This window comes from Coenobita brevimanus, chromosome 14 (assembly GCF_032717465.1).
Source record: "Coenobita brevimanus isolate Jiangsu-jjx chromosome 14, ASM3271746v2, whole genome shotgun sequence".
NCBI classification, from domain to species: Eukaryota; Metazoa; Arthropoda; class Malacostraca; order Decapoda; family Coenobitidae; genus Coenobita; species Coenobita brevimanus.
Genome location: NC_136967.1, coordinates 5,865,388 through 5,888,987, shown reverse-complemented (window position 1 = coordinate 5,888,987; position 23,600 = coordinate 5,865,388). Strand labels below are relative to the sequence as shown.

Sequence of the window (23,600 nt, the reverse complement as noted above, 5' to 3'; positions counted from 1 at the left end):
TATCAAAGCTCCCTCGTTCGAAAAAATCACACCTAAGCTGACTAAGCTCATCAGGAGGTAGTAAGGATAAAATATGAAGTACGTCATCGGAGGTCGTCCCTCACACCCCACTCAGCATTCAGTCAAGCACAGAACCACAAGCACTCAGTCAAAGCAACACACTCTAACCACACCCTACTCAGGCATTCACACGAGCACCAGACCGCGAAGCACACGCCCATGAAGGAATGCTACCAGCGTGTGTTTAAGCCTGGCAGGGAGGACAGAGACGGGAGGGTGCAAGTCCTGGGATGGTTCGTAGTTACAATGGATACTAATAAATATGTACTATTATCAAGTATCCGTAACCAGGAACAGTTATCACATGGTTTTGTTTCTCGTATTCACAGCATTAATTTAACATTCACTCTAATTTGGCTGTGAATTGTTTACTAGCTGTATGAGTTAGGTAATCAAGTTAACCATTATCACAGTTTGTTTTGTCTCTTGCAATTTTGTCACTTTTACATTCACTCTGGTTTGGTAGTAATGAGTGGAGACAAACTTAAATCCATGCAGTCTTATACAAAAGCTTAAAAGGGTTTATAAATACAGACCCTTGGTGGGTTGTGAAGGTCGCTTGTCACCTTGTCCTCCAATTTTTTTGCAATGTTATACTTTTTGCGTTGGATGAGGGGAGGGGAGGGGTAAGTTTTGCCAAGTTGTTTATTTATAGACTGGCTGATGATTAAGGGTACTGATAGGCATAATTATTTTTTTTCCACTCACGGTGGGGGCCATGTTCACTTAGAAGAGCTAGTTTAAGACAATGTCAGCTTATCAACTGCAGACTACCATTAAGGGCTTCAAGGGTATGACTAGGGGAAGTCCTGTGATCTCCACCTATCTGTTGGTATAAATTGCTTATTACATATTTACTCTTCTTGCCGTTAACTTGCTTTTCCCCCAACGAATCAGTGCTTAAAATAATGTCCAAAACTATTACACTTTACAGAAACCAATCTACGCATGATTTTCTAATATGCTTGTAAATTGCTTCAAACCGTCGGCATCCATTTTACTGCATGACCCATTACCAAACATGAAGGAGCACTCAGAACGTGCATTACTCTAGCCCACTAACTGACCAAAGAGTTGAACATTTTACTTGCTCCTGTGACCTTGAACTTTGACAGATTACTCTCAAAATTGAATTACTTCATTTTTGTCTGACCTTAAACACTTCCACAAAGTTTAGTCCAAATAGGATAAAAAATGTCTGAACTGACCTTGCCCTGTCTTGACATCTGATTGATTGTTTTCAAAATAGAATTCCATTATTCATGCTTTAACCCTGAACCGTTCCACAAAATTTGACCTAAATCAAATTTTAATCAACTGTTAAAGTAGATTTTGCCAAGTGACTTTGACATCTGACCTTTTACTAAAAAGGTTAACCCTTCAGTAAGTTTGATCCAGTTCAGATAAAAATTGATTCAGTTATTTTCGTCAAAAACACGTTGAACTTTGACCTTGCCCTGTGACCTTGACTGATACTTCCAAAATTAAGTCCACATTTTGCCTTACCCATAACCCTTCCACTATGGTTGGTGTAAACTGGATAAGATTTCTTAAAAGTTGATCTTGCTAGGTAAAACTTCGACCTAGGCATGTGCCCTCGGCCTCTAACCTATTGTTCTAAATAAATAATAAAACTAAAACTAGGTAAACCCCTCAGATGACACTCAAACCATTTACCAAAGTTTAGTTAAAACTGAATGAAACTTTCCGAGTTATTTTGTTCACACACACACACACACACACACACACACACACACACACACACACACACACACACTCAAGCTCTGACTTTAATAACACAGGTATAATAACAAATGATTTCTTACCTTTTTGTGCAGCAAAGAGACGTCACTAGCGAAGCGTTGACCTTGCCAGCATCAGTAACGCCATCAGTCCAAGGTCACAAGGACTGCATTGATGCTGAGAGTTACATGACAGTATTTGAGGTACAGCTGCATTTGTAAACTTTAACTTTTTTTTTTTTTTCAGTAAGGGTTCCGATTCACAAACTGATAACACTGAGTAATTACATAACCTCACATTGTCACTGATTACAAATGTATGTGCATTTAATTCGCAGTACAAATTAACTGTAACAAATTATCGAAGAACTTCAGGAACACATGGAAACCACGTCTCATCACAGAACACTGCATTCCTTTTTAGTACGGTGCTTTTTTTTTTTTTAATCTATTTTTTTTTTTTAATAACGTATTCATGGTTGATTTTACTCACTTTTGGTAAGGTCTCTCGTAGTATAGGGGTAAATGGGGCTTCTTTCTAACCTTTTCCCTATTACAGGTCACCGGAACACTAAATAAAACAGCCAGGGGGCAGCAAAAATAAAATAACACGAGTCTCCGTAATGATGCGTTGGAAATTTTTGACGCGAGCACTAACTCCATAGCAACACAGCATTCATAAACTCGAGCTAAGTCAACTGTTGTGTCGCCGTGTTTGCAGACTGCTGGAGGAAATGAGCTCTGGTACGAGGCTGCGAGTTCGAAGCTTCGTTGGTGTTCGCGAAGCCGAGACATTTGACACAAAATTTAACCCATGGAAGCTGGTGTCGTCTTTTGAAATTTATTCTTAGTACTACCATGCTATTTAACTGAAATTGATTTTTCTTTTCTTTTTTTCTGATTGGAGGGGTTCAGCACTGTTCGGCACATCTTTCATCAACACCTTTATTATTCAGAAGAGCTCTTGGGCTGAGTAAATTCGTCTGTAGCAGCAGGACGAAGTTAAAAAGACAACATGGAATGACACGATTGGTCCCTTGGCTCTGGTGACATCAACTTTGCAATATAATCTAGCCATCTCCAAACGATTCTTATTCAGTGTAGGAGATGCATTTCGAAGCGGAGGGGCAAACTACAGCCTTCATTAACCTTCATACTGCTTGGGCGTACTCCTGAGCTGAATGAAGTCGTCTGGTGGCAGCGAGAATAAAATACAAAAGTCCGTCATCGTTGAGAAGAAGTTAGCACCGTATTCAAATCTTGAGCATCACCCCGACTTTTTTTTCCTTCAGTCCCAGAACGTCATCTTTTATTTTATTCTTGCTATTTTCAGACGATTTTCTTCAGCAAATGCGATACTTTTGGGGATAAAAAGATAGACAAGAAGGATTTCATTAACTTAGCTGAATAAAATCGTCCTGGCATAGCAAGAATAAACAAATGACGTCACTGGAGATCCACGCCTGTATGGTAACGAGGATAATATGATCAGATGATAATAAAGGAGAAAATAGCATGTAATGTTTATATTTAAGTCCCCCCGATTTCTTCAGTAAGATGACGTCCCCTCCCCCCCCCTTTTTTTTACACTTGCTGCTCCCAGACGATTTTATTCATCTTAGGGGGAGCGGGGTAGCTCGGTGATAGGGTGTCGGGCTCGTAATCGTGAGGTTGCGAGTTCGCACCCCGCCCGGTGGCTGCTGTGCTGGGAGGGGTAGCGCTCTCCTGTAACCCTAGCAGGGCTATATGATCTGATGAGGTCTAGCTTGGGGATTAATCCCTTATTCATCTTAGGAGAGACCTATCGTTGTGAAGGGTGCAAACACCTTTTAATATCATGACGGCTTTTTCGTAGTTAATTATCTCTTATACCTTCCGTCTTATTCAGCAAAGATAAAGAAGAAGAAAAAAGGAAGAAGAAAAGAAGGAGAAGAAGAAGAAGGAGAAGAAGAAGCCTGGCGTTAGCTGAAATAGAATCCTTGAGGTATCCCAGCCACATGAGGGGTTTTAAGTTTTCTTTCATGATTCAAGGCTAGCAACCCATTTTCTATGACATCAAAGGGGCTGCATCAATAATCACATTGTAACTTATCAACAACCCTCCTCTGACTATATTTTCATCTTTTGCTTAGGCAGCGATTGTGTAATTTCTTCGTAACACTCCTGCGATTCACAATCATCTGATCAAAATCGTCTGGAGTAAACTAGAATAGAATACTCATGAGTTACCCTGATAACAAGAGGACTAAGCCTGACAATATTGGCACATCCAGGATCTAATGTGTTACTCTCTTCTAAATAAGACTGTGTGGTAATGGCTGGAATACAAACACTAAAGAAAACGTTACCTAAGCAACACCGTAAAGTTATTGGTGTGGAGTCCAGTAATCAGTGGTGTGCCACAGGGATCTGTCTTGGGACCCCTCTCCGTTCCCTACTCGTAATGTCGAATTTTGATAAGGGTGTCAAGTACTCTACTCTTTCGTCATCTGCTGATGAACAAATACTTACATAAATGCCAGCTCCTTGGATGATGTAGAAAAACTATAAGAAGACCTAAATGATGTATAAATCTGGGGGAAAAAAAAGCAATATGACTTTCAATAAGGACAAATTCGACCTACTTAGGCGTGGTCAAGTGGAGCACATTAAAGAATCAATACAGCTCAGCTTCGTACAGGGTGTGGACATGTCCTAGAAGATACCGCAGAGGTCAAATGTCTGGGCATCCATCTAAGTGTGAAGGGAAACTTTCAGCACCATATGTGTGGAAGATTCAACAAAAACAACATCGTCAACAACAAAAACAACAACAAAAACAACAAAAACAAAGTAGCTGGTTGGATATTTCGGATCCTTCCGCATCAAGGAAGTAGAATTCCTTGGGACCTTGTGGCGAGCCACAATCCAACCCATCTTGGACTACTGTTGTCAGCTATGGTCAGCTCATAAAACTGCTGACAATCAGGCCTTGGAAGCTGTCCAGTGCTCCTGTACGTGCCAGATAAGAGGGATGAAAGATTCTATCTACTGACAGTGGTTCAAAACACTGAAAATGTGCTCTCACTAACGAAGAAGGAAGAGAGACATTGCAATCTATGTATGGAATATCCTAGAGGTGTTGGTACCGAATTCACCTGAGACTTCAGGAACAGTGCCCCATGTTAACGACCGTGCTGGGCGACTGTGTGCAAGGCGAGCGCTACCCAGTCAGGCACCACATAGAGTCAAGAGCCATTTTGCCAACAGCTTCAGTGTAAATGGTGCAAGGAACTTCAGCTGCCTCCCAAAATAGCTGGGAAACTTCATTGGGAGCTCAATGGAAAATTTAAAGCTGTTCATGACAGCTTCTACAGTGCTGTCCATGATGAGCCACCAGTACTGTACCAGAGTACACACAACTCTGCAGGGCAGCATCAAATTCTATTCCAGACCAGCTGGACCTCAAGAAAAAGGACGCTGGATTGGGGTGCAGCAGTGGATCAGCACGACTGTGAGGCAAAGCCTCTAGACTTCTTCAGGTATTCAAGTATAGTCCCGTTTTCTGTATTTATTTTTCCTTTGCGTAATTTCAATTTCATCATGCAACGTTGTGATATTATGACTCTACATGCTTTCCATAACACTTGTTCGTGACTAGTAACGTCTTCTGTGTTAGTCTCTTGTTACAGCTCAGGATTCAAGATGAAGGGATGGCAATTTCAAGTCAAGGTAAACTAGACCTTGTATAGTGTTAGTTGTATGCTCTGTTAGAGGAATTTCAACTCAATTTAGTTAAAGATTGCTCAGAGAATTATGGACAAATATAAATGCTTGGGAGTCATGGTGTCTAGTGGTCGCCGTGTCTCTAGCGATCTACAGCATCCTGAAGTTGGGTTCAAATCCAACACTGACGGACGCTCGAAAATTGGTGGCAGGTAGTGCGTCCTTTCACATGCTAGGATATATTTGCACCCTGAATGTTCCTGCCGACGACATGTACACACACAAACACTCATACCGTTTACAGCTTTCACATGCACTGTTCTAGTTAAACATCTCTTTCTTCGTAGGCTATGAGAGAGAGAGAGAGAGAGAGAGAGAGAGAGAGAGAGAGAGAGAGAGAGAGAGAGAGTTACTTTACAATCACTTAAGGATGGTAGGAATAAAAGAAATAAGCCTTTATCGTGCTCAAAGGGTTAATGTGATTTTTCCATCTTACTACCAGAAGCCATTCCTGTGTTGGAATAAAATATTTAAGAGTGACAGGGCTATTTTGTCGTTAAAACAATGAATGGGGTTAAGAAACAAAAAAAGAACATTTACTTCCTCTGATATTACTTACAAGGAGGCAATATCGAGACTGAATTTTAAGTGTTTAAGGCACAGTCCCGGACATTAATAACGGCCCATTCTTTAATCGAATACTTGTGAAACTCTTGTATAATAATCTGAAAAGCTTGATGTGCCCGTAAGATAGTACCACTGAGCTTCGAAACTCTCGCGATTTCTTGGCGGCTAAACTTGATCACCTTGGCTAAAATATAATTCAGATAAGAGTACTATTTACTATACTGCTTAATATTTTTGTATGGTACTAAACTTGCTCTCGGAATAATGGCACAAGCGTAATGATTACTTCTTATCAGAAATATGGACTTACTCTATTCTTGATATTTCCTTGCACTCTAGCGATGAGTCGGTTAATGAAGGCTATTTCTAACCATCCCGATGAAAGAGTATCTCCTGAGCTGAATGTAACTGAATTGTCGTTGCAAAAATAAATGAAAAAAAAAAAAATGCTTCATCGTTCTGCGATAGGTTGGCACTGACTTAAATTGTCTCTGGTTTTCTGTTAGTGAATTTGTGCTCAAAGTAAAGACTGAAGCGTAATGTCAGTGTTTTAGTAGTACGTAGAAATGTAGTCGAGAGAAAATCTAAGTTACAGTCACTTTCACCTGCCACTGTATAGAGATGTAAAATTAGCGATGCCATTATATAGTGACATAATAAAGTTAGTGATGCCTTTATATAGTGACGTAATAAAGTAAGTGATGTCCTTATACAGTGACATAATATAGTTAGCAATGATATCATAGTGACATAATAAAGTTAATGATGCCCTTATATAATGACAAAATAAAGTTAGTGATGCCATTATATAGTGAGATTATAAAGTTGATGATGCCATTCTACAGTGACATAATAAAGTTAGTGATGCCATTTTATAGTGACATAATGAAGTTAGTGATAACATAATACAGTGGCCATATGGTGATGCCATTATAAAGTGACATAATGATAATAATTTTAGTGATGCTAGGTCAAAGCAAGGTCACCAAGCAGGTGAGGTCATGAACACAGGTGAAGACGACTCCTCCAAATAGCATCCTGTTGCCATAGCGATACACATTACGCTGTCCCGCTGAAGATGAACCAGTTTTGAACCCAGGAATAGCTAATGTGAACCTCTTTAATACGCTCACCTTAAGATCGTAGTATATATCCAAGTCTAAGCTGATGCTGAAAATTTTAAAGCTTTTGTTATTACCTTCCTAGATGGAGGGGGAAAGGTTAAAAATTTACAATGATTTTTTTTTTTACAAGAGAAGATGAGTCAAGCGAGGGTGAAGGAAAATGGTAGTGGGAGGGCGGGGCAGGGCGAGGCCACACCCCGACTTATCTTTTTTTTCTATGTATTTTTTTTCTATTTTTATTTTTTTCCCTCAAGGTCGGGTCGCCCCCACCACCACAACCGTCAAAGCGCCTGCGGGTCACCACCTGGAGTCGAATTCATGAAGGATATTAACCATTTTTTTTTTCTTAGCATAAACTAGTCTCCATAGCAAGCAATTATTGTTTTATGTTATTTCGCTTGGTCGTATTTCTTCACTTTAATACTAATTTTAGTATGAGTGTGAAGTGCTTAGTAGTAACGATAAAATTCTAAGCAAGCATTCTAATACACAACTTGAGCTTAAGAAGTTTTATGGATACCGGACACTGCTGCTGTTGCCGAGTCCGTAACTGGTTTGCTGGTGACCGCACAGTAGCCCTGCCCGGCCCTGCCATTGGTTTGCAAGTAAAAGCATGGAGGTTTTGAATGTTTAGTGTCTGTGTCTCAGCGCATCGCATGGCTGGACGAGGCTGCAGACTTCCTTCATTGAACACTTATTTCGATGAGTTAGAATGAAAAGTTGTGAAATACTGGTTGCAGTACGTGTGCTGCAGAAAAAAAGAAAAAAAGAAAATGAAAATTACTAATAAAAGAAGTGATAGTTTTTTCAGTAAGGACCTTAGACTGCTAACAATATAAATCACCGTAACCTACTAATAAGACTTGTCCAGTGAGTCTTAACGGTTGCTGGGCGAAACTCAGTTGGGATGGAAATATGATTCTTTGCGGAATATGTTGACAAAACTTCACAAGAATGAAAACTAAAGTAAATAGTAAGCGGTGCCAAGGCACAACAAACCCGTTCCCGGTAGTAATTTTAGTGCTGGCGTATAAACACAACATGATATCTAGTCAAAGATGGTACATAGCAAATTTGGAGTAAATCGGGTGAAAACTGGTGATTTTATGCCCATTTGAAATTTTAGGCCCGACCCACCAAACTTTGACCCTCTACTGCTAACTGGAGGGTGACCCCCCTAATGTAATGAGGCATGTTAAAGGATGCAAATATGAAAAATGCTCCTTTAGGTTTTAGTTTCATGTCGGTATGACGAATTTGGAAGGAGTTATGGCGAAAAAAATATTTTTAGCCATCCTCACCCCCCCTTTTTTTTTTTTTTTTTTTTTTACATTTTTGAGGCCTACAGCCTGGGTCTTGGCCCAGTTTGGCCCAAAATTTAATCAGGTGACCAGGTCATAGCTCATCATCCCTGTAATTTTAGACAAAATCGCACCAGTATTTTCGTGTAAAGTTGTTAACAGGCAGACAGACAGACAGGCAGGCAGGCAGACAAACAAACAAACAAACAAATAGACAAACCGAGTGAAAACAATACCCGTCCCCAAGCCCCTCCCGGGAGGGGACGGGTAACAACTGTCCATCTTTTCCGACCCACTCATGTAATATGTTTTTCAGAGGTTAATATCACAGTCTGGCAGTACTAGTTATATAATGCATCATGTAGTATCAGCCTGGGTTTGTTTTCTCATATAAGGCTTGATCTTTAATTATCTGTCAAAAAATGCTTATCAGGACAACTTTTCACATTTTCCCATCAACGGTTTTTACTAAGCTTAATAAAACTGTCTGTGACGGTTGGAATAAAATACACAGCCAACACTTCACAGGTAAAGGGAAAGGCGCTCTTGCTTGTCCTCCACCTTAATTCCCATCTCCCCTCCACCTCCTTCCACATACCTCCTCCACCGCATTCCACATCTGTTCTCCTTTATTACTGTTTCCTTTGTCTTTGATTTTCCCATACTCTTGTGAGTCACTTAGACTGTTAAAAATCGTATGGCGTTGTTGAAATGCAGTCCTAGAACTGTTCCAACCATTTGATAGCTAATGAAGGCTAAGGTGAAGGCAGACGCCATGACGCGCTTAGCCGTGGTGCTGATCTCCGTAACTTAGGCCTGTGAAGCAGTGGATTTTTTTTTTTCCTTAAACCAGATATCCTGGAAAACATTGCCACTCCAAAATCCATGTTACCACAGTTGCCTCCCCTAGATGTTACCCAAAGGAATCATTATTTATACCTACCAGACCTACCAAACCTTAAACGATGGATAGACACCCGACATAAATAAACTAATGCCACAGAGAAAACCTGGACTGGTGTACACAGTGTAGGTAACGTAGACTCTCAGAGTAGCAACTGCACAGTATGATGATAGAACAGACAGTGGATGCATTTGTCAAACCACTCGGAATGATTTTCTAATTTCGCTTTAGTTTGGGACCAAGGACTGAGAATCACTGGTCTAAATTGTTACCTCTAATGTAGTTTATTATCAATATGTTCATTAACTGTAAATGTGGCTCACGGCGGTGTCATAGGGCTGAATTAAGTCTCGCGGAGTTAAGCGAATTAAAAAAAAAAAATCTTTGTGTCATTTTCGTGTCCAGAACGTTAATGGAAGCAAGTTTTAACTATTTAGGTCAGGGGGTTTCCTTTTGCTATAGAAAACTGTCTTGCATTAACCATAAAATCACTAAGCGTTTTTGATTAGCTATACAAGTGCATCAGCGGGCGGAGAATTTAGAAGTTTCCAGTTGAGAAGCGTGAGAAGCGAAGGTCTGATGTTCAGGAATCTTATCTGGTAATCTGGTGTCAAGTTGTTCCTCAGTTGTCAAACCTACACGTGGCTCTTGCGGTTCTCTATCAGTACTATGGCAATGAAGTCTGGGTACTCTGTCTTTTGCATGGATCAATTACAATGAGGTACGGTATATACAGATGCAATCACTGATTATTTTACACCATTTCGTAATTGTGTCAAACATATAGAGGCATTGCTAAGCTAATCAGTAGTTTTGAAAACGGATAGGAGGGTTAGGAATCTCGCATCACTAGCCAACTTCGGGATCTCTGACGTAGGACACTATTTACCGCGACTTTACCTTACATACTCATTTTTTTTCCTTACCACTAATTTCCCCGCCCCCCCCAATATAGGAGACAAAAGACTATTAATCAGTCATTTGTCTCATATATTGCTGTTACCCTTTGGTGTTAACTGCTACCCCTCCTTGTCCCGGACCTTCCCATCTCTTGGCCCCTGAGACACCCATTACTTATCCCGACACAGGCAAAAGGAAGGACATGAAGGTCACGAGAAGAGCATTGGATCCGCTTATGCATTGCGAGTTGGGGGCGCAGATAGCTTTCCCGGCCATACATTTAGTTTTCCAGCAGGATATGCTTGGAAACCGGTTCTCTTCTGGACTGAGCGACTTGAGAGCGTGTGTGGGCGACTGTCAAGGGCTAGTGAAGAAAATTTATATCTCTTTCCATAACACATATATATCTCTGAATCCTGAACTAATGGAGGGAGATTCCACCTCTTGTGATTATTTGAGGTTTGCTTGGAACGGTCTCAATATATTCTAATTTCTGACACTGTTTCGAAAGTGAATATTAACCAAGGATGAAATTAGCAGTACTTTGATAAAATGAAGGTGCGAACTATGGGTGGGTCCTACGTTAACTGTATTGTTCAGAAGTTGTATATTGTACAGGATGAAAGAAGAGTCTCTGTGGTGAAGATATATGATGTGGTACTGTGTGGTGTAGCAGGGTGAGGCACAACAGTGTGAAATGTGGCGCGCGCGTGCGTGCGTGCGTGTGTGTGTGTGTGTGTGTGTGTGTGTGTGTGTGTGTGTGTGTGTGTGTGTGTGTGTGTGTGTGTGTGTGTGTGTGATGTGTTACTGTGAGGCATAACAGTGTGAAATGAGGCAATGTGAGGTGTGTGTGTCGTGTGGTAGTGTGATGTGAAGCAATGTAAGATGTGGCAGTGCGTGAGGTAGAGCTATATAAAGCGTGACAGTGTAAAGTGAGGCAAAACTGTGTATGGCAGTATTAAGTGTGGCTGTGTGAGGTGTTTTAGTGTCTTCTACTACACACTGAAGGTCCAAAAACCGTGTATCTTATTGGCTTTACTACACTTATTAAGTCTGCAATAATATAACTAGATTTACAGGTTTTAGGCTGGAGCTGAGAACAGAAGCGAGGATAAGAGTGTCGGTGATAGAGAGAGAGAGAGAGAGAGAGAGAGAGAGAGAGAGAGAGAGAGAGAGAGAGAGAGAGAGAGAGAGAGAGAGAGAGAGAGAGAGAGAGAGAGAGAGAGAGAACAAAATTTACGGCAGAAATGAGAGTGAATGTTGACGTGAGAGTGAAAGATAAAGGGTGTGAGTAAGGGTGGGGTTGCTAGGTGTAGATGGAGGAGGGATTCAAGGTTATCAGTGAGGGTGGAATTGAGAGGTGGGAGTGGGATTGAGGACAGGGATTAGGAGTAGCGATGGACAGTGTGGATAATGCTTGTCTTAAGGGATATGGGTACTGGTGAGGTCGAGGGCGAGGTTGAAGGTTGAAGGGTGGGGTTGAGACAGTGAAGGCAAGGGGACGAGTCAGGTAAGGTCCTCCCTCCCCCCACCTGCTCTCCATTGCACACCTGAGTATTTTCAAGGTCAGGTCCCTGCCATTGATTATTTTTACCTGCGCCGCTACACGCATAATCTCTCAATGCCTTGTTGTGTTAGTGCTATTATTACTTATCTTTTTGGACAGTAGTTCGTGTACTTTGACTTGGCGATGAGTTTTGTCCTGCTGAAGCCTACTTTCCGTAGCTCAATGGCAGAATAAGACAGAACTATGGCTCTACATTTATTCCCATGCTACTCATTCGTGACAAGCACCATATTCAAGTGTTAATCTCTTGTTACATTTCAGCATTCAAAATGACAGTTTTTGGCCAAGATAGGTGGGCAGAATAATACCTTCATCATACAGTCTTAATCATCATCATCATCATCATCATCATCATCATCATCATCACCACCACCTGAATTGACTTGACTGGACCGGAATGAATATGAAGGGCCTCAAGGGATCCAATTTTCCTAAGATAACCAGTTGACTAAAAATGCTTTCAACCCCATCAGAGCGAGGATGTAACTTCCATTTTGTTCGTGCTACCGCCAGAGGACTTTATTCAGCTTAGGAGAGACCTTTGATATTCCAGGGGTTATATACTCGGTGATTCAAAAGTAGCGGTCCACTACAAACTCACTGACAGTATCTTTTGTGTTACGGAGACGGCTCACTCTGCTGGTGTGGGCGTGGGCGTAGCAGTTTCAGTAGGAAATGAGTAAATGATGAAGGGTAAATACGGATAACGCTGACTGAGCCGTTCCCGCAACACACGAGAAATCTCACGGCCGAGTGGAAGACGAAGCGATGTATACAAATCTCCCTGTATATCCTTTATTAAACCATTCAGAACGAAAGCCCTAAGGTGAATATAATCATCCGGAGGTAACATGAATAAAACCAAATGTATCGTCTTAGTGAAGCGGTTAAGAAGGCCGACTGACGGTTATGGCGCCTGACGGTTATAGCGGGTGACGGTTTTTGTCGGCACAATGCAGGTACGCACAAGGCCAGTAAGACAGGTCGCAGTGGCCTGAAGCGTGGAAGACAGAGTTGCTTGGGAGGGCGCCAAAATTTGGATGATAAAAATAAAAATGTCGATAAATAAGGAGAGGATGGAAGAGGACTAAATGAAGACGAAAATTTGGGTGTGTCCCCAGGGGTAGTGACGAGAGGCTGAGACCGCGACCTAAACTGAAACGAGACCAGAACCAAGAGACAGAGACTGAGACCAAGATTAAGAGACTGAGACCAAAAGACTGAGGCAAAGATTAAGAGACCGAGACCAGTATCAAGAGTCCGAGGCCAAAAGACTGAGACCATGAGACAGACCGAGATCAAGATCGAGACTGAAACACACACACACACACACACACACACACACACACACACACACACACACACACACACACACACACACACACACATACATACAGAGAGAGAGAGAGAGAGAGAGAGAGAGAGAGAGAGAGAGAGAGAGAGAGAGAGGAGGCATAGTAAACTGAAATGAATGACGGGCAGGGAGCTGACAACAAGAGAAGGGAGGAGGAGGAGGAGGAGGAGGAGGAGGAGGAGGAGGAGGAAAGAGAGGAGCAGAAGGAACAGAGGAAGAAAAGGGGGAAAGTGAGGGAAAAGAGGAAGAGGTGAACGAGAAGATGAGAAGCGCCAATGGAAGCGAAGTAAGAAGGGGATGGAGGAGGAATAAGAAGTAAAGAAACGAAAGGAAGGGAGGAAATGGAAAGTGAAAGGAAGAGGAGGAGTAGGATTACGAAGAGAAGAAAAAAGAAGGGAATAAAATAAGGAGCATAAATCTGACTAAAAACTACTGTCCCAAGAAAATTGATATATAAATGTCATAGAAATAGAAAGAATGAAGAGAAGAAAAAGATGTAGGCTATGGAGAAGGAGGAGGAGGATGGGAAGGAGGAAGAGAAAGAGATACAGGATAAGGTGAAGAATGAAGATGAGAAGGATGATGAAGATAAAGAGATGATGAAGATAAAGAGGAGCTAGAAATATAAGATAAAGAGGCAGTGAAGGAGGTTGAGAAGGATGGAGATGAGGAAGAGGAGGACGCAAGAAAGAAAGACAATAATTCTACATTCTAGACGACTACAAAAGGAAGGAAGAGGAGGAGAAGGAAGAGGAGAGGGAGGAAGAAGACTGCATTAAGATATTTAAAAAATGGAGTTAGGAAGAAGAAATTAGAGGAAAGGAGTAGGTGGAAAAAAGGGAGAAAGAGAAAGAGGAGATGGAAGCGCAATGGATGTGCACAAATCATGAACCCCAGGACACAGATGGGAAAAAAAAGATGGACGATGGGAAAAGGGAAATGAGTTGATAAAAGCAACAGTACCGAGACAATAAGGAGGAATGGAGAAGGAAAAATAATAGGGAGAAAGAAAAAGAAGCAACGGTAAGTAAGAAGGATACGCAAGACTCAAACATATCAAAGCAGATAAGAGGTGAAAGAAGTGGGGGGATGGAGGCGAAGGAAAAGAATGAGATGGATTCAAGAAGGAAATTAAGACATAGGAGATGATAAAGGAAAATGAGTAGAGGATGGATGCAATATGGATACACATTAATCGAGTATGCCAAGACAAAGGAGAGGAAAAGTGAACGAAGGTGAGTGGGAAAATGGGAAAGAGAAAGAGAAGGGAAATACCGATATGGAGAAGAAGCAGAAGAAGGAGACGGAAGCAAAAGTAGGAAATGGGAGCAGAGGAAGGAAATGGAGGCAGAAGAAGGAGATAGAAGCAGAAGAACGAGACAGAAGCAGAAGGAGATGGGGGCAGAAAGTCTACATAATTATCAAGCACGCCAAGCCATCGTGTGGAGTGTGGTGTGAATGCGGCGTCTGGCCTTCTTTGCATTCCCCGCATCACGAGGGGAGTTGAGGCTTCTGTGTCTGACGGGGATGCTAACGAAGAATTGAGACGGATTTGGAATTGTCTAAGATCACCTGTTAACTCCCTTCGGTGAGCTAACTTTATTTTTATTTCCTCGCTACCACCAGACTACTATCTTCAACTTCGGCAAGAAAGGGGCAAAAACAATCTCTTTTAATGAATTCAGTAATAAAGCATCTTGCAGTGCGCTGATTATTCCCACCACTCTATTACCTGACAACTTTTTTCAGCTTAGACAGGAAGGAGACAGAAACAATCTCATTAACTTATTCTGTAATATAATATCTCTAAATATATTCTTGCTGTAACCAGGCGATATTTTCCATCATAGTAGATCTTCGGCAATATAGAGGTTACTGCACTTACAAATTTCAAGGACACAGTTCTGAATATTATCTATTTTTTTTTTCTTAACCCGGTGACACTGACTGATAATCAAGTGGGCATCAACAACACCTCTTACTTCTTACAGCAGAGTGAGTAAATTTTTTTCTTCTGTGCTAGCCTTGAATATTCTGCCAATTTCACAGGCCTAAGTAATGCGTGAGAGGAGGTGGGGTTCATTAGTTGTTTTGATTTTAATTAATGTTTTTCTATTAATGTGCCTTCCCTTATTCCTGTCTCTGGATCCTTCCCACCCTATTTTAATCTTAAGTAAGGCTATGATGATGATGATGATGATGATGATAGAGATGTTGATGATGATGATGATGATGATGATGACATTAGCTCCATCATTACAACGTCATTATTTCCATTATACCTTATCTGTTTCCATATTACCTCTGTTCATTATTAAGCTTACATATAGCCGTCAGTAACCCCTTCAGTACGAGAGATCTTTCGCATGCTGAACAGAATCGCCCAGCAAGAAATACATAAAAAAAAAAAAAGGTGTAATTTTATTGAAGTGGGTTGTATGATAAGATTCGACTTTAGGACACATAACTTTCCTGTTGTCTAGGGAGTCTGTTGCCACCCAGACCACATCGAACCTGTCCCAAGAGTTTGCTGTGTGTGTGTGTGTGTGTGTGTGTGTGTGTGTGTGTGTGTGTGTGTGTGTGTGACTGGATAGGAAGAGAGAGGGGGCTCGACAAGGGAGGAGAAGTAGGACGAAGAGGGCAACATCATTTGTCTTCATGCAAAAAACTGTTTGCTGTGGTCATTTTCTGTGATCCAGGTATTGTCGTCAGTCGCAAGCTGAGATTTCAATAGTAACATCAACAACAACAAGAAAAATAATAATAATAATAATAATAATAATAATAATAAGGATTGCTTACTACATTCTCAGCCAACTTTCATTGTGGTAGGTTTTAAAATTTCTGGTAACTCAGGTTTCTCTTCAGGATCACAAAATCGTCTGACGTCATCGAAAAAAAAAAAGAAAAAAAGTAGACAATTCGCAAGGACCAGGTTAAATGCAGATTGAGAGTGGAAGAAGGAGACGAGAAACTGGAGGGGGATGAGAGTTCTAATGATATATCCGAGTGAGAAAGATAACGATGGTAGTGTGGAAAGGGAGCATCATTTTCCTAGCACAAAGGGCGCCAAATGTCTATGGTTCCGACGCCAAAACTCCGCGTATGACGAAACAAGAATATCTTTATCCTGGACACGTCGAATGACAAGGTAAGTTTTTCACAGGAAGGATTTAGGTACCAGTTCTCGGCAGTCAGGAGGCTCCATGACATCTATACCTCATCGATTTGTTTTTGCATGCAGCTGGCAAGTATAATTTTGTACGTTATATATGCAGGGTATGGTGGTATTAGAATGATTTAAGTGACGCAGACGAGAACGGCAAAGTGTAATAAGTAAAATAAATCGCTTAGGAACAGGTGCTAGGGAGCTTCCTTAACCTACTAGAATAAGGGCCTTAGAGTCTTAGGGGCTGTTATCAAAAGCCAGAATATTATGTATGCAAAAATTTCTTTATCTAACAGAACCAAATTTCAGTGTTCTCTAGATAAGAAACTTTGATGTTCACTATATGTATATTTTAATTCCGCAACAAGCTGTATTTCTGGATTCTAGTATTTATTAGATTTCCATAATACATTCATCTTCAGTATAGAGTCAAATTCCACTACATATCTGAAACGAACTATGTAGAATTCCGTTGTATAATGCATAACCTTAGTAATAAATCAGAAGAGGAGCAGATGGACTATAAAGATGGGGTTGGAGGAATGAGGGTGTGGTACTGGAGGGAAGGAGGAGGATGGCCGCAGGGAAGGATGGATAGATGGAAGGATGGATAGATGGAAGGATGGGGGATAGGATGGAGGAAAGAACGCCGGGAAGGAGATGGGGCGTGGGAAGGCCAGAGGGCAGGATAGGGAAGGATAGGTGGAATAATTACAGACGGAATACTTGACAGAACAAAGGAAGATAGGAATGAGGATGATTAAATGAAAATACACACACACACACACACACAAGTAGAGTACAGATGATGATGGGAACAGAGAGGGACGACGGGAGGAAAAGAAAAAAAAAAGTGGGAGGAACAATTCAGTAGGAAGTAGAATAGGGTGGCAACTGGAGAGGAGAAATGAAAATAAAACAAAAAAGATGCAACGCAAGAACAGAAGAGGGTAATAGGATGAAAGAAGAAAACAGACTGAAAACATGATGAGAACGGAGAAGAATGGAACAGGGAAGGATACGTAAAAAAAAAAGAACACAAGTCCTGAGAAAAAGAGGGGAAGAACAGACAATAAAAAGAGAGAAGAGCAAAGCACAAAGTACGATGACGTCTTGATTAGGCTCATCCTGGTTACCTTCAGACGATTTTATTCAAGTAATGAAACTCCTGCCAACGAAACGGAATTAAAGGATAAATCTAACTTATCCTCTCCCTAGGGAAAAGTCTCTCCTATGCTGAGTAAAGCCAATAATAATAATATTAATAATAACAATAATAAAAATAATAAAAATATAAAGTCCACAACCAGAAGGGGTAAAACTGGAACTGGAAGTAGGGTTCGTTGGGGATGTTGCCTGTGTCGTGAAATATGCGTTTTTATTTTCTTTTTTGTCTTTTTTTTTCCTGATGACACTGCAGCTATTTTGCTTATATATATATATATATATATATATATATATATATATATATCTATATATATATATATATATATATATATATATTGTTACATAGCCTATGATTTCATCATCCTTTGTGTAATTCTAACATACAGTGTGCTGCCTGTTTGATCACGAGCGTGTTCTACCTCACTCCCCCCTTCTACCGTTATAGTAGAGTAAGTCGTTCTTTCTGTTGTTCAGAGCAGGATTGTCAACTCTTTGTCCCCATGGCTTCATTTGCGCGTCCTTCTTACAAGTTGTATCAAGCTCTGCCTGCCCCTATATAATGAGCTCTGTCTCTGCATTATTGCCACCTAGATCTACTCCTCATTTTGCTCACATCTCTGTCCTCCCCTGTACAGTTGTTATTATTGTGAGTGCTCAGGAAGTCTCCAGCCATCTAACTGCTGTGTAATTTGAGTATGAGTGTTATTGCATTTTTTCTTGTACTGTGTAGCGTAAGGTGTTAATTCTTAGGCCTAGTGATTCATGTAAGGCTCTTACTGTCAGCCATCATTAATAATATTTTGTATCTGTAATAATATATCTGGCATTCACTGAGTATTATCTGGTATCTCATTTTATCAGGGCTGACTTAGATAAATTTACTCTTGCTACTTTCGTGTTAATAGAGGCTATTGCAGTTAACCATATATTTAACCTGTTTTTTGCCATTACATTATCCTTATGAGTCCTGAATGTTTTGTTGTTAGTTTGAGCATTAAACTTTAACTTGTAATTTTACCTAACTCTTTTGTTTTGAACCTGGAACTTTACGGGACAGTAGTGATTTTTAGTATTCTCACTTAAAGTGTACATTATCTTTCTCTGTTCCGTAACAATATATATATATATATATATATATATATATATATATATATATATATATATATATATATATATATATATATATATATATATATATATATTTCTGTTTCTGGATCCTTCCCACTCCGTGTATGATAATGGGAATAGGGTGATGATGATGATGATGATGGTGATGTTGATATTGGTGGTGATGATGTGTAGGCTAAGTTTTATGGTCGTATAATTCTACCTTACCTATTGCTAAGGTTGTAGGCATTTTCGACATTGGGTTCTGAAAAAAAAAAAAATCCATTTGTGCCAGAATGCATGGTGACAAAATAAACAGAAATGAAAAAAACTGGTATCGAGTGAGTTTATGAGTCAGGCAGTTGGTTTCGCTGACTTTGTGCCACCCTGTACTTGTGAGTCTAACCTGGCTGGGTGGTTCAGAAAATAAATGAATAATTAAATAAATAAATAAAACAACCCCAGGCTCATCTGAATGTGAACCCAGTGGACTGCAGGCTGACGATACTCCCTTCCTGCAAGATCACTATCCTTCTTTTGGCGGAATGGGGAGGGAGTGGACGGACGTTTGTATAATCGGACAGCTCCACCGCCCAGTTATATCGGTGCCACCACATGAAGGCGTCCCTCACCAGCAACAAGGTTCAAACAAAAACCTTACATCATGACCAGACTGAGTGATGAGCCGAAAGTGATCCGATTATGTAACTCTCGATGGTTGGAGGGAGGGAGGAAGAGGAGTACCAAGAGGAAGAGGTAGGGGAGGGCTGCAGAAGTGTGAGGAAGAGGGATAAGAGAGGAAAAGAGCCAGGACAGAGAAAGATGAGTGTAAGAAATAGAGTGAGACATAGAGTGAGGGAAGGGAACGTTAAAGGAAGGTGTGCTGAGTAGGGAGAGTTCGGAAGAAGCAAAAAAGGAAGAGGAGGAGGAGAAGAAGAAAGAAGATGAAAGGGGTAGATGGATAGTGGGAGTGTGGAAAATGAGTATCAAGAAGAATAGGAGGGGGGATGGAGGGAGAGAGAGAGAGAGAAAGAAGGTAGAAAAGAGGAGGGTGGAGAAGGAAGAAAACGATAAGGAGGGAGAGACGGATGGGTGAATGGAGAGAGGGACGAGATGGAGGAGGAGGAGGAGGAGGCGAAGGAGGAACAAGAGGAGGCAGCAGGAACGAGAGAAGGAGGGTCGAGGACATCAAGGGATCGCAAGAGAATGAGGTGGAAGAGAGAGGAGGGGGCAGAGAATAAGAAAAACGCAAAGGGAGGGTAATTAGGAACTTGAGGAGAACCTGAACTAAGGAGGGCAGTGAAGAAGGGATGGAGGGATAAAGAGAAAGAGGAGGAGGAGGAAGACGGAGGAGAGGATCGAAAGAAAACCTAATGGAATGAATGAATGAAGGGAAAAAGATGAATGAGGAGGAGGGCGGGGAAGAAGACCAAAAGAAAACCTAATAAAAGGAAGGCTTGGGGAGAAGGGAAAGGAGGAGGAGGAGGAGGAGGAGCAGGAGGAGGGCGAGGGAGAGAACCAAGGGAAGATGAGACGAAAGGAGTGGATGGGGAGAAAGAGAAGAAGGAGGAGGAGGGCGGGGGAGAGGACCGAAAGAAAACCTGAACGAAGGAGGGCAGATAAGAAGGGATGGGGGTATGGAGGTGGTATGGTCCCCGAGGTGCGGATTGGGTATAAAAAGCGCGCATCTTCCCACCAGCCACCACTCGTCTCTGTCGTGCCGAGCTCACTACAACATGAAGTTCCTGGTGAGTCCTTCTCTCTGCAGGCACACGTGTTTCCAGACTTCACATACTTCTAACTTTTTCACTAGACACTCACAAACTTCAGACTCTATCACTACATTCGTCCTGGCCCTTTTTCCTGCCTAAATAACTCTTTTAAAATATCCTCTCCCACTTCTCATTTTAGCTTCAGGCTTCTGGTAAATCATCCTTTTTGTCGCCACGCATACTACCAGCAACTCTTGACAAACTTTCAAATTCGTACTTTAAAAACCCCTAAAATACACTTTTCCTCTTCTCACAGCACCATAAGTTCCTCGTGAGTCCTTCTCTTTGTGGCGAGACATATTTTCACCAAACGTTCGTAAATTCACCAACTTTTTTACTTGATAGAACTCCAGTAATTTGCTCTTCAACTTCACTTTACTATAATTCCCCGTAGCACTAGTCACACTACTATCTAATAACCCACTTTTTTGCACAAGCCCCATTTTAGGAGCTATTTACCAGTTAGCACCTCTTAACAAATTCTTCACCATTTGAAGTAGGAATATCCTCACCAAAACTTCAGATATTTTTACCAGTATAGCTTCACAGACTTCTTTTATGCACAACCTCTTCAACTGCTGTCTTTCAAGATTATGAACATTACTGTTTCACGTCTGTAAATTCACAAAAAAAAATTCTCTTTTCACTGACAGCACTCTAACTGGCATCTAACTTTTCCCCAAACACTACTTCAGCTAACTTTTACACATTTTTCGTGTCCAATGATAGACATTAACCTTTCTTCTTGCAGACACGTTGTCATTTGAACGATCTGATCAAAAAGAAATAGGAAACCTTTGCCTTCTACAACGGCAGTCAAGTTCATCTCCCCTCGTCTCTAATGCTCATTTGGTCAAGCTCTTGCTGAACTTGCACCCTTTTGTAATGCTTAGTAACCATCTGACCTGCACCTTTAAAAAATTTAGCTTACTTGAAACTTACGCTTATTAAGTAATGTGCTGTTAATAATTTGATACTTACGTTTCACTTAGCAAATTCTTTTATATACCTCTCGTCGTCATCTTCTTAAGCTCTTCAGTGCAATGAATCGTTTTATAAATATGTTCTTGTTGCCTCTTGACGATGTTTTTTCAGACGAGGAGTTAGGGGCGACATCTTGGTCTGGAAAAGTTAGAAATGATCTCATCTAACCCTTCTACCTTTTCATATTTATCCTTGTTAATGTCTTTCGATTTTATCCAGCTTGGGGATGACTCTCGTGTTCAGTGGGTTAAAGAAAGCCATATCTCACAACTGCAGTACCTAAACTTTCCTCTAAGCTGAATTAAATCGTCTGGAAATTGCAAGTTTAATATGAAGAAGACGCCATTGTACTAAATGGGTTAGCAAGAAAAAAGTAAGAAAAGGCAACTTATAACGAAGGATTATAAACGATTTGTTATTACACGACGAAAATGGGCCAATCCTGCAACGTGAGTACTAATTTGTGAGGCATTATAATCAATGAGCCTTAGTTACGAGGTATGAATGAGTATCCCTGGTTACTAGCCAAATCGACCCGCCAGTCTAACTATACTTGGCCATCAACTAAGCTGAAAGGAGATAAAGTCTTTGCCAAGTTATTATGGATGTTCTATTGGAAGTTAATTTCATGCAGGGGTTTGGGACGTTTTTCTTCTTCATTTTAGAGCAAACGAGCCATAACTTTACTTTCTTTTGTTTCCTCCACAGGTTCTGCTGTCTCTCGTGGCTGCGGCTTCTGCCCGCCCACAGTACGTCTTCCCCTTCACCCCTACTGCAATGACCTATAAGGCCGGTGACACCACTAACTTCCCCGTGGCCCAGAAGATGTACACTATCCCCTACACCTACCCCACTACTTACTCCACCTTCCCTTACACCTACAACCCAACCGCATTCCCTTACACCTACAAAGCCTATCCTTTCACCACTGTCGTTGGGACCACCGTCAATAAGAAGCCCATTGAGACGGCTGTTGTGAGGGCCAAGCGAGAGGCAGAACCAGATGAGACCTACAAGACCCCAGTATACACCAAAGGGTCCACAGCCATGCACTATCCTACAACCTTCACCTACCCTTCTGTATACACTTACCCAAACACCTACAGCTTCCCACAGACATTCCGCCCCTCCGTAGTCACACCCTACAACTTCCCCGTGGTTAATCCGTACTTCATTCCCTCCTACAGCGGTGTGGTGGTGAAGAAGGTTGACTATGATGATGAGTAGGATGCACACTAATTTTTGCTGCCTTCACTGGTAACAGGGACACGGACCGGAATGAGAAAAAACAACCACGACTATGAACAAGATGAACACCTATCTATCCTCTCAATTGCCCGATATCACAACCAAGGAAAGGAAAAAGAAAGCAGTCAACTCTCCAATCACCTCACAATCCTTACACATTAGGACACAACCAGACTATTTGGACACAACCATTAGGACACATCACACAAAAGCAAAATCTGACACAACGAAGAGAAATGGAGATCAAGAGTTCCTACCGTCTCCTCCTCGCACTGCCTCTGTCTGTAGGTCAAGAGGATGCCAGCCAGTGCCATAGATGGGCCCCTAGAGACACTTACTGGCACTTGGTCAGCAGAGGCAGCAGGAGGGACGGGAGCAGAGCAGGACAACCAGCAGACAGGGCATTAACAGACAGGACCTGCTCTTGGTTATCACTCTACCAGCAACTTGTTTTCTTTTTTCTTTTCTTTTGTTTTATCTTGCAAGTCTTGTCATCAAAATTAATAAACACTGAATGAACTTTTTAGAGGGTGGTTTTATTAACGTATATTTCTTAGTGCTAGGACATTTTCGTTATTTGTGTCTAAATCAAATAAGTTACATACATTAACAGACTATACTGTTGATAATAAAGCAGTTTTGCAACCACGCTGTATGTATGGAGCTGAGTGACCTTGGTGACGACTAAAAATGGCCAGTAATAGTAGACACTTGAAGATTTATGACAATAACAGAAAACAAGAGAAAAGATGACTATGGCTATGAAGAACTTGAAGCCAACACTGAAACGCAGATCTCATGAGCCCTTCAATACCTGGGATTCCTCCTGTGAAGGATTAAATAATATAACAACAGGAAGAATGCTAAAA

At 41.2% G+C, this 23,600-nt stretch overlaps 1 protein-coding gene across 1 annotated transcript; it reads left to right on the top strand.

Annotated features, from left to right (window-relative positions):
- Positions 1–20,437: 20,437 nt before the first annotated feature.
- Positions 20,438–23,257, top strand: LOC145418939 (uncharacterized). The gene is made up of 2 exons (XM_080287198.1): positions 20,438–20,475; positions 22,192–23,257. Exons 1-2 carry the CDS (start codon positions 20,464–20,466, stop codon positions 22,708–22,710), a joined length of 531 nt encoding a protein of 176 aa, XP_080143324.1. The 5' UTR covers positions 20,438–20,463; the 3' UTR covers positions 22,711–23,257.
- Positions 23,258–23,600: the final 343 nt, after the last annotated feature.